This window comes from Otolemur garnettii, unplaced genomic scaffold (assembly GCF_000181295.1).
Source record: "Otolemur garnettii isolate 467f Iridium unplaced genomic scaffold, OtoGar3 scaffold00007, whole genome shotgun sequence".
NCBI lineage: Eukaryota > Metazoa > Chordata > Mammalia > Primates > Galagidae > Otolemur > Otolemur garnettii.
Window position 1 is genome coordinate 11,189,106 of NW_003852402.1, and position 11,394 is coordinate 11,200,499.

General features: G+C 50.5%; 2 protein-coding genes across 3 annotated transcripts in view; both read left to right on the plus strand.

Moving 5' to 3' along the window:
- EIF3D (eukaryotic translation initiation factor 3 subunit D) overlaps positions 1 to 2,215 on the plus strand; it is a 17,401-nt gene extending 15,186 nt beyond the window's left edge. For both annotated transcript variants that reach the window (XM_003783251.3, XM_023509448.1), the window contains exons 13-15: positions 1,129 to 1,271; positions 1,436 to 1,719; positions 2,109 to 2,215. In XM_003783251.3, the coding sequence (XP_003783299.1) occupies positions 1,129 to 1,271; positions 1,436 to 1,719; positions 2,109 to 2,122 (441 nt within the window). In that variant the 3' untranslated portion in view covers positions 2,123 to 2,215. The remainder of the gene's footprint in view (positions 1 to 1,128; positions 1,272 to 1,435; positions 1,720 to 2,108) is intronic.
- Positions 2,216 to 5,806: 3,591 nt separating this feature from the next.
- Positions 5,807 to 11,394, plus strand: part of FOXRED2 (FAD dependent oxidoreductase domain containing 2) — a 17,023-nt gene continuing 11,435 nt past the window's right edge. The window contains exons 1-5 of the mRNA XM_003783252.3: positions 5,807 to 5,856; positions 6,328 to 6,876; positions 8,458 to 8,709; positions 8,814 to 9,083; positions 10,587 to 10,753. Coding sequence (XP_003783300.1) covers positions 6,329 to 6,876; positions 8,458 to 8,709; positions 8,814 to 9,083; positions 10,587 to 10,753 — 1,237 coding nt within the window. The 5' untranslated portion in view covers positions 5,807 to 5,856; position 6,328. The remainder of the gene's footprint in view (positions 5,857 to 6,327; positions 6,877 to 8,457; positions 8,710 to 8,813; positions 9,084 to 10,586; positions 10,754 to 11,394) is intronic.

Here is an 11,394-nt window from a genome sequence, read left to right on the forward strand (position 1 = left end):
CCCGCCACAACGCCCGGCTATTTTTTGTTGCAGTTTGGCCGGGGCTGGGTTTGAACCCGACACCCTCGGTATATGGGGCCGGCGCCTTACTGAGCCACAGGCACCTCCCAGTTTTTCATTTTTAGTAGAGACGGAGTCTTACTCTTGCTCAAAGCAAGAGTAAGCACGCGAGCTTAATCTTTATCCACCTGCCTTGGCCTACCAGAGTGGTAGGATTAATAGGCGTGACCCACCATGCCTGGCCAGTAAAAGGAATTCTTGGTTCAGCGCCTGTATTCAGCGGTTAGGGTGCCAGCCCCATACACCAGGGTGGGCGGGCTTAAACCCAGCCCAGGCCTGCTAAACAACAATGATGACTACAAAATAATAGCCAGGCATTGTGGTGGGCACCTATAGTCCCATCTACTTGGGAGGCTGAGGCAAGAGAATCGTTTAAGCCCAAGAGTTAAGAGGTTGCTGTGAGCTGTGACGCCATGGCACTCTACCGAGGGCAACATACTAAGATTCTGTCTCCAAAAAAAAAAAAGGAATTCTTGAGTAATTCTCTTGGCTTAGGGTTGGCAACCTCTGTCACGTGACCTTTGACTGCTGTAAATGAGGTGGTTAAAGAAGACGATCTTTCTGAGGTCCCTTTCAGGAGGTGGTAAAACATTAAGCTCTCAGTTCTTGCCCCCTGCAGACCTCTGCCCCCACCCAAGGCTGGCTTGTCCTTTTTCCCACTCCAGCATGCCTCCCTATCAAGACCTTTTGTTTCTACCTGCAGCTTCTGTCATTGCTCCCCACTTAGTTGTCACATGTACTCTGTGAAGCTCTTCCTTACCGTACAACACATAGCAAAACACTTGCCTCTGTCATTTCTGTGGCACTTATTTCTGATATTTGTGTGTCCATCTATCTGTCTCCATCTAGGTGAGTTCTTAAAAGAGAAATTATAACTTACTGTGTGTGCTCTCTGGCACACTATGCAAAGGGAGGGGCATGTCTTTGTCCCTTAAATGGTAGCAGCCTTAGTGCATGTTCATCTACTTTTTAATTAGGCAGACCAGGGAGTTCCTTCTCTGCCAGAGGAGGTCCCAAGGGCATGGGGAACCTGTCTCCGCTCCTGTAACCGGAGCTTTCCTCCTGCAGCACTGTAACGGTGTTGACTGGCGTCAGAAGCTAGACTCTCAGCGAGGAGCCGTCATTGCCACCGAGTTAAAGAACAACAGCTACAAGCTGGCCCGATGGACCTGCTGTGCTTTGCTGGCCGGATCTGAGTACCTCAAGCTCGGGTGAGATTGCTGTCCTGAATAGTGAGCTGATCGTCTGGACAAGCCTTTGCCTCCCTTTTCCACTTGGGACTAGCAGCAGACTAAGTGTCACGATTTAGTTGACATTTGACCCTGAGTGTTGCTGTCTCTCTGCTCCAGCCACTGATGTCCTTTCCTCCCACTAGTTATGTGTCTCGATACCACGTGAAAGACTCTTCACGCCATGTCATCCTGGGCACCCAGCAGTTCAAGCCCAATGAGTTTGCCAGCCAGATCAACCTAAGTGTGGAGAACGCCTGGGGCATTCTGCGCTGTGTCATCGACATCTGCATGAAGCTGGAGGAAGGCAAATACCTCATCCTCAAGGACCCCAACAAGCAGGTTATCCGTGTCTACAGCCTGCCTGATGGTACCTTTAGCTCTGATGAAGATGATGAGGAGGAGGAGGAGGAAGAAGAGGAAGAAGAAGGTATGTAACAAACCCCTTAACTAGGGTCTGTGGGCTAGCATGGAAGCAAGTTCCATAACCACCAGCATCCTTAATTTGGTAAGACTTTCTGAGAATTCCTTAATACTTAGGTTTGGGGAAGCATTCACTTTGGTTCTAAGAGCTTCCAGAGGCTTTGGATCACAGGAAGAGGTGGTGGAGGTGGTCTCTTAGAAAAGTGGCTAGGTTGAGGCAGAACCATCTGGAGAAAGGCAGTGGAGTCCCTGAAGGCTGTCTCTTCACTTCACCACTTGTGACTGAGGGAGACATCTGTCTGCCCTGTAAGGATCTGGAAAGCATAACATGTGAGTGGTGTTAAAAATTCACATACAACATAGCTCACTTCTCTTAACATTTTTTGTGTCTTTCAGAGGAAGAAACTTAAACAGTGATGTGGAGCCCAGAAGGGCTTTTGGAGTGTTTTGACTATTCTCCAACGTTTGACAGATAAAATAAAGTATAAATCCGTTTAATCATTTTCCTTGATCATATGTGTACATTAACAGTTTACAGTCTTTCTTCCTCCAAGCAGCCTTTGGGAGAGGGGGAATGAGGTTCAGCAATTTCTACCTGGGTTTCATCATTTATTCTTGAGCATCATTAGTTTTATATTCCTTTTAAGTGGATGGATGACCTAATTTTTTGTTGTTGTTGTTCTTAAAACTCCTTAAAATTATCCTTTTTTTTTTTTTAAAGCCAGGGTCTCACTACATCACCCTGGGTAGAGTGCCATGGTGTCATAACTCATAGCAACTTCAAACTCTTGGGCTTAAGCAATTCTCTTGCTCTAGCCTTCCAAGTAGCTAGAGCTACGCCCACCACAACACCTGGCTAGAGATGGGGTCTCCCTCTTGCTCAGGCTGATCTCAAACTCCTGAGCTCGAGTGATTCACCTGCCTCAGCCTCCCAGAGTGCTAGGATTACAGCCATGAGCCACTGTACCTGGCCCGAAATTATCCTTTCATGGGTAGTATTGTCAGTTGTGAGGTACCTGTGGAGGTCCCCATAAGAAGTCCATTTCCACAAACATGCTACATGCTGGCTGCGTGTTGACATTAAAGAGGTCACTGTTTCTAAGGACTTATAAAGCATGAAGTAGACATGGCGAGGTAGGGGTTCTGCTCCTAAGGAAGACTGCCTCAGAAGACCTCAGTGGACGTTCCACTGGGTGGTGACATTGTAAATTGTGGACAGGTTTGGCTTGGGCTGGTGACAGAATCTCAAGCCAGCACCCACAAAGCAAAGTGTCATAAATAAGAATTCTAGATGTTCAGGATGTGTAAACTTTTATAAATGGACACCTTGTGAAGTAATTAACCCTGCCAAGTACAAGGTATACTAAGTTTTCTATTAATATCTGACCCTCGGCTGGGAGCCTATGGCTCAAGCAACTAGAGCACCAGCCACATACACCTGAGCTGGTGGGTTCCAATCCAGCCCAGGCCTGCCAAACAGTGACAGCTACAACCTAAAGATAGCTGGGCATTGTGGCAGGCACCTGTAGTCCCAGCTACTTGGGAGGCAGAAGCAGGAGAATCGCTTGAGCCCTGGAGTTGGAGGTTACTGTGAGCTGTGATACCACAGCACTACCCAAGGTGATGCCTTGAGGCTCTGTCTCAAAATATATATATATATACACACACACATATATGACCCTCATACCAAACTGTAATGCCAGCGGGAGTAATACCCATCATATAGATGAGAAAGCAGGCAAGGCTTCTGAAAAACATTCCTAATGTACAGATTCAATCAAACCAATTGACCCTCAGAGACCAAGCAAATTCTGTTGAGCTTTTGTCAGATACTGGAAAGAGCAGAAAATGTGCTGGGGGGTTTTCTATGTAGATAGTGTTTAAAAATCCACATCAAAGTGTGTGGCCACTACTAGGGGCTTGCATTGGGAGCAGTGTTCACCAAACCACTTCTGGCAAGCCCATGGCCCAGTCCATTAGGATTGACTGAAATAAGTGGAAGTGACTTCAGACTCATTCTCTTAAAAATAATTGTGCATCCTCTTCCACTGCTATTATCTGTCCTGCATGGGGCTGTGGAGTTGGCTGAGAATCTCAAGACCAACAGCCTTCTGTTGTCTACAATCCAGGCATGTTCAGCCTGGTCTCAGGGCCCTGCCACACTTAACCAGTCCTGTCTGATTTCCCACTACTGTATTCACCAAATAAGACTGCCAACTATTTTAAGTATTTGCCAGTACCAATTTTCATAATCTTCATACCCTGAGGCCTTGAGGCCACATGTGGCCTTCTGGATCCTTAAATGTGTCCTTTTGACTGAACCCACCCCTCTGGTTCTAATGTTTGTTCAAGAAATACTTACTTTGGCTCGGTGCCTATAGCTCAACTGGCTAAGGTGCCAGCCATGTACACCTAAGGTGGCAGGTTCGAATCCCCAGCCCGGACCCGCCAAACTACAATGATGGCTGCAACCAAAAAATAGCCGGGCGTTGTGGCGGGCGCCTGTGGTCCCAGCTACTTGGGAGGCAGAGGCAGGAGACTCGCTTGAGCCCAGGAGTTGGAGGTTGCTGTGAGCTGTAATGCCATGGCACTCTACCCAGGGGGACAGCTTGAGGCTCCGTCTCAAAAAAAAAAAAAAAAAAGAAATACTTTCCTGCACGTCATACTGGGCAGGAGGGAAAATGTTTACCGAGGAACTAACGTATGCCAAATACTGGACAATTTCTGCTCAAATGGAGCTTTTCTTTGGTGTTGATACAGGATGTGAAAAAAACAGATAAATAGCATTTCTTTGTGAGAACTTTGGCCTGAAGGGTCAGGGAAGTTTTCTTAGAAGTCCCCAGCTACCATCTTTAATGAAAAGCTCCATCCATGCAAAGTTGTGAGACCACAAAGTTCTGCCTTCAAGCGACTTTGGCTCATTTCACTGGATTCCGTGACACCTGTCGAATGTTCCTGTACTTCCCCCATAAATCTTCTGCCCACGTTCTTCTCATGCAGGGCCCACATGCCACCCCTGGGACACCAATCTTGATCCAGTTTTATCATCATCCGCGCACTATTCATGTTGCCTCCACTGAGTTTTAATTCCAGGCCCCTGTGGTTGGTTTGGTTTGTTTTGAGACAGCCTCACTTTGTCATCCTGGGTAGATTGCCAACGCATCCTAGCTCACAGTAACCTCAAACTCCTGGGCTAAAGCAATCCTCCTGCCTCAGCCTCCCAAGTAGCTGGGACTACAGCTGCCACCACAACACCCAACTAGTTTTTCTATTTTTAGTAGAGACAGGGTCTCACTCTTGCTCAGTCTGGTCTCAAAGTCCTGAGCTGAAGCGATCCTCCCGCCCCTCCCAGAGCGCTAGGATTACAGGCCTGAGCCACCTTACCCAGCCTAGGCTCCATTTCTTCTATGCTCTTAATTCACTTAACCCCATGCCTCCATTTGACCAGTCAGCTACCAACTATTGGTAACAGTATCCCTCACCCAGTCCTGGTGGGTGGAAGATCAAGTCAGTGGGGTATGTTACTTAGTAAACACTGAATCACTGTAGCAAACACTCCTTATAAATAATTGGTTTATCTGTCCGGCTTCACTACCCTCGTTTTCAGTCCCACAAAACCGAGAGGGCCAACTAATGTTAGTGTTTGGCTACATAAATAGGGGAATATAAAACCTGAGATCGTCTCCAAAAATTCCGCGCTCCCCACCCTCACACGCAGAGAGGCACAGTTTAAAAGGAGGGTCCATGCGGGTCCCCGGGCTGTCCCTTCAGCACCTCCGCCTCGCAAGAGCGCACCACCCCAGGCCCCTCTGCCCGCCTCACTGGCCGCACCCGCAGCACGTGCGCGCTTCTCCCGCGTCCCGGCCGGGAGCCAAGCCCGCCGGCAGGTCCCGGCGTGCTGCGCGCCGCGCACGTGACCCGCCCCCCCCCCCTGGCCCGCGCGGGAGGGGCGGGACCGCCGCCGGGGCGCCAACGAGCCGAGCACGACCTCACTCGGCAGCGCGCTGCGGTCGGAGCACCAAGGAGGCTCGAGCTCTGCTGAGGGGCCGGCCGGCGGCGGGGAAGGCCAGAGCCGCGGGCTTCGGCACCGCGCAGGCGCGGTCAGCCGACTCCGGAGCGCGCGGCTGCGGTGGGCGGGCGGCAGGTGTGCCGGGGCATCTTTGTCACGTGGCGGGAGAGGCTGGGGAGCGCGGGACCTGGCGGGGCGGGGCCAAGGCATGCAGGCCACACCTCCTCCAAGCTTGGGCTGCGGGCGGGGGCGTGGCGAAGAGAATTGGGTATCCCTCAAATTGGGGGTAAATTGGAGAACACCCTCTCCTTCCGCAGGGTGGAGGTCACCATGGTAATAGGAAGGGACTTGGCGCCTCTGGGAAGGGAGACCCCCAAAGGAGATGAGATGGTGGGGTTTGGGACGCCTGTGCGGCCCCAGCCCAGCTGGGAGAGATGGAGTTGGGGCAAATGAGCTCCGAGGTCCATAGGTTCTGGTCCTGGCTCTGCTGCAGACTGCTGTGAGCGCTCAGGCAAGCTCGCACCTATTGCCGTGGCTCGCGGAGAGGAAGGGCGTGCGCCTCGCTCGCCATCCAGGTGCGAGGCCTCACCCTCTGGTCTGCCACAGGATGGGCCTCTCCGCTGCCGCCCCGCTGTGGGGTCCCCCGGGGCTGCTGCTCACCATCGCCCTGCATGTGGCTCTATCCGCGCCCCCCGCCACGCCCTTGGCGCCCAGACCCCAGGACTACTGCGTCCTGGGCGCTGGGCCAGCGGGCCTGCAGATGGCCTACTTCCTGCAACGGGCTGGGCGCGACTACGCAGTATTCGAACGCGCCGCGGGTCCTGGCAGCTTCTTCAAGCGCTACCCCCGGCACCACAAGCTCATCAGCATCAACAAGCGGTTCACTGGCAAGGTCAATGCCGAGTTCAATCTCCGCCATGACTGGAACTCTCTGCTCAGCCACGACCCCCGGCTGCTCTTCAGACACTACTCGCGGACCTATTTCCCCGATGCCCACGACATGGTGCGCTATCTGGGCGATTTCGCAGACAGGCTGGGACTGCACGTGCTATACAACACCACCATTACCCATGTCACTCTGGACAGAGATCGACAGGCCTGGAATGGCCACTACTTCATCTTGACCGACCAGAAGGGCCAGGCTTACCAGTGCAGGTAAGGCACCAGTGCTGCAGCTCACCAGCCCGGGCCGGAGCTTCTCCTAGGCAAACCACACACCTTGCAGGCCAGTAGGTGTGGGAGGAATGGGGGAAACAACGCATTTTTGCCACTGCTTGCTCTCACTGAAATTCCGTACTTTGAGATTCAGTCAGCCACCATTTCCCAAAGGTATCTTAGAAAAACTGTCATCAAATATGTATGTTTGGAAAATACTAACAATTCCTCCCCCCCAGGACTTTCAGTCTTTACTATGTTCATTTTAACCGTGATGTTCCAGCATCAGGTAAAGTATTAAGCATGAACCCAGCTTATGTTCCCACAAAACCCTTTACATAGAACATCTATCTCTTGGAACTAGTGTTCCCCTAGGTATAATCAAGGGGTCAAGGGTCCAGCCTGTGTTAGACGGGCCCCCCTGGGATTTCAGAACTGAAGCAGTATGGGAAGTCCCAGAAGTGATACCTCCAGCTGTCAGATTTAGCTTCCTTTGGCTTGGGAGACAGCCTCAAACTTGGTTAATCTTCACAGGGACCTTTTGGGAGAGGTTCACTGATCCTCATTCAACAGATGAAGAACTGAGGCTCAGAGAAATTCAGTAACTGGTGCTATGTCACACAGCTAATAAGTGGTGTAGCTGCAATTTGAGGTCATTCCTGCTGGACTCCAAAGCCTGTGTTCTTTCTGCTGCACCAGCCTGCCTCTCCCTTCCTGCCTGGCAGCCTGGCACCTGGCTCCAGGCAGACACTCAGCCAGAGTTCTCATGCCTATTACCCCAGACCCAGCTGTGGCCTTGCCTGTTACAGCCCAGGGAAAGAATGGTTATCCCAACTTGTACTCTTGCATTTTAGGCAGCTGTGCTACTGTGGAGCAGAACAGACAAGGGTTAGAGAACCAAGATCAATTGTTTTTTTACACCCTGTGGTCAAATCGTTCTTCTGCAAGCTGGTAGAATCCAACTCCCCAGCTGCCCACCACTGGATCATAATCCACACCAATATAAAGAGCAGGACTTTGGAATCAGCCCTATCTGTGTTCGGATTCTGGCTCTGCTCCCCTGAGGAGCTATGGGGCTTTGGCCATGGACCGTGGAAAGCAGGCATATAACACCAACTCAAGGTTGCTTTGAGGAGTACATGACGTAAACAAATGCTTAGCACAGGGACTGGGACAGAATTACTGCTCAGTAGATATTTGCATCTGCTGGACAAGTCATAAAGGGAAAAGTAGAACATTAGGGTTCGTTTCCATCACCAAGGATGATGCTTGATCTGATTGCTGTGTTCAAAGATAAGTAAATTACTCAATTTCATACTGTCACCTTCATCTGAGTGGGAGAGTATTATTAATGCCTAATACAGGGCTGAGAAAAATGTGAAACCACTGGACTGCGAGGTCAGTGAGAGACAAGGGTGAGGTACCTGGGGTAAACTGGGATAGTCAGTAAAGAGATGAATAAATGAATGTCCTCCTCTTTTCTTTTAGGAGGGTTGTGTTGGGTGGGTCCAGAGAATGATTTTCACTTAGTGGTCTTATAGCTAAGAAATTAAGCCATCTTTCCTCTGTCCTCACATGCAGCGTCCTTCTCGTAGCCACTGGTTTGTCGGTCCCCAACCAAGTTAACTTCCCTGGCTCTGAGTACGTGGAGGGTTATGAGTCTGTGTCCGTGGACCCTGAGGACTTTGTGGGTCAGAATGTGCTGATCCTGGGCCGTGGGAACTCAGCCTTTGAGACGGCAGAGAACATCTTGGGCGTCACAAACTTCGTCCACATGCTGAGTCGCTCCCGGGTCCGGCTGTCCTGGGCCACCCACTATGTTGGAGACCTCAGGTATGCCACCACTCTGCTTGTGTACTCCACCATGAGCCCCTAAAGCCTTCCCTGACCCAGGCTGGACTCTGAACCTTGCTCCTTGGATTCTCTTTGGGCCCTAGAGCCATCAACAATGGCCTGCTGGACACCTACCAGCTGAAGTCCCTGGACGGGCTGCTGGAGTCTGACCTAAAAGATCTGGCCATCCTGAAGGACAGTGAAGGCAAGTTTCATGTCACTTTGAAATTCTTCCTGGAGGAAAACAACACCAACCAGAGTGCCGACTCCATCACCCTCCCCCAGGACAACAGTGACAACTTTGCCATGCGTGTGGCCTATGACCGGGTCATCCGCTGCCTGGGCTGGAACTTTGACTTCTCCATTTTCAATAAGTGAGTCCAAATAGGGGAGGAGCAAACCTCTCCTGACATCTCCAGCGGGGACAGAGTGGCCATTCAATAGGCCAGCATCAGGGCTTTTAAGACAATACCTTAAGAGCCTGTGGGTGCTGCCTGGTCTCCCTCTCAGGACACAAGCTCTGTCTACTGAGGGTCCCAGGTGGCCCTGAGGCCCTCTGTCCTGGGCTGCACCAGCAGGTCTTCATCTGCTTTAGGAGCCTCCACCTGTGAGACGGCAAAGCAGGCTCAGGCAGAGTATAGAGGCAAATTTGCTGGAAGGCAGGGTAGCTCAGCAGCTCAGAGCACAGGTGCTGGGGCCGCCTGAGCTGCTCCAATTACCAAATCTGGGAAAGTTCTTAACCATGCTATGCCCCAGTTTCTTCATCTCTAAAATGAGATTAACTCTGAATTTTTTTTCCAGACAGGGTCTCACTCTTGCTCAGGTTGGTCCTGAACTCCTGAGCTCAAGCTGTCCATCCGCTTGGCCTCCCAGAGTGCTAGGATTACAGGCATGAGCCACCAAGCCTGGTCTATAACTCTGAATATTACCTGTCATGTGTACATTATATAACCTAATGGTTTGTACCCTCAAATTAATCTGAAATTCTTCAAAAACAGATATGATAAAAGCAGCCATCAGGCTTTGATATCAAGCTCACACCTGTAATCCCAGAGCTTTGGGGGGCCAAGGTGGGAAGATTACTTGAAGTCAGGAGTTCAGAACCAGCCTGGGAAACATAGTGAGACTCACAGCAACCTCAAACTCCTGGGTTCAAGCAATCCTGCCTCAGCTTGAAGCATGGAGTAGCTTGAGTAGCTGGGACTACGGGTGCCTGCCACAGTGCCCAGCTAATTTTCCTACTTTTAGTCGAGATGGGGGTCTCTCTCTGTCTTGTTCAAGCTGGTCTCAAACTCCTAAGCTCAAGGAATCTTCCCGCCTCTGCCTCCCAGAGTGCTAGCATTATAGGCATGAGCCACCACATTTGGGCCCCACCAAATTTGGTAATTAGCCAGGTTTGGTGGCATGCATCTGTAGTCCCAGGTGCTTAGATGGCCAAGCCAGGAGGATCACTTTACTCCAGGAGTTACAGGCAGCAGTGAGCTGTGACTGCATTGCTGTACCTCCAGCCTGGGTGACAGAGTAAGACCCTGTCTCTTTAAGGAAGAAAAAAAAAAAAATCACCCAGTCTTTCACTTGTCTTCTGACCAGGGTATAAGAGAACAAGGGAAAGTTGGTAGGCCTGTTCAGACCTTTTTCTATCGGGTGACAGCAAGACCAGGTCTTAGTTCAGAACCCAGCCTTGGCTCAGGCTTAGATCCTGGCTCTGTCCCACCATGTCCTTGCCCTGAGCCTCAGTTACTTTATCTGTTGCATGGAGATGCTTATACTCACCTCCTCGGGTCATGGTGATGAGGAATATAAACCACTTAGTCGCAGGCCTAGGATAAATACTTCATACATAGCAGCTGTTTTTACTAACAGCCCTTTCCACACAGGTCTCTCAGACTCAACTCAGGGAATCCCCTGGACATGAAATACCCACTTATACGAGCTAACTACGAGTCCAGAGGAAGCCGGGGTCTCTTTATCCTGGGCACCGCCAGCCACTCAGTGGACTATAGGAAATCTGCCGGAGGCTTCATCCACGGATTCCGATACACAGGTGAGCCCAGCTAAGAGGCCTGCGGTCCCCAGACAGGACCATCATTGCTATCCACAGAGCTTGTAAACATACTCCAAATTTCCAGAAGCATCGAAAGATTGCTAATCAGTAGTTGATTGTCACATATTCCCTATCTGGGTAGATGACAAGTGGTCTGAGGATATGTCTAGAAAGGTATCAGATAAAATACAAAAAGTGGATACATCTGGGGGGTGGTGTGTTACATGCATAGCACTGTGTAGGTTAAGCTCCTTGTATTGGCAAGAACGCCAAGCAGGAAGGACACCTACCTGGGTTCCTCTCCTGATGGATGGTCTCAGAGGTGAAGCTTTAAGCCTCTATTGTGATATTCCTAACATCAGAGATATAAGCTATAAGCAAGGTGAACTGTCCACCATCATGGGACTGTCGGCAGCGCTAAATGAGGCAGCTCCTGGGCACACACACACACACTCTTTGGATACTGATAGATTTCAGTAAAAATTGCAACTGGATGGTGGCACCTGTGGCTCAATAGGGTAGGGCCCTGGCCCCATATGCCGGACGTGGCAGATTCAAACCCAGACCTGGCCAAAAACTATAAAAAAAAAAAAAGAAAAAATTGCAACTGGATTATATCAGTTTTCTTTTTTTTTTTTTTT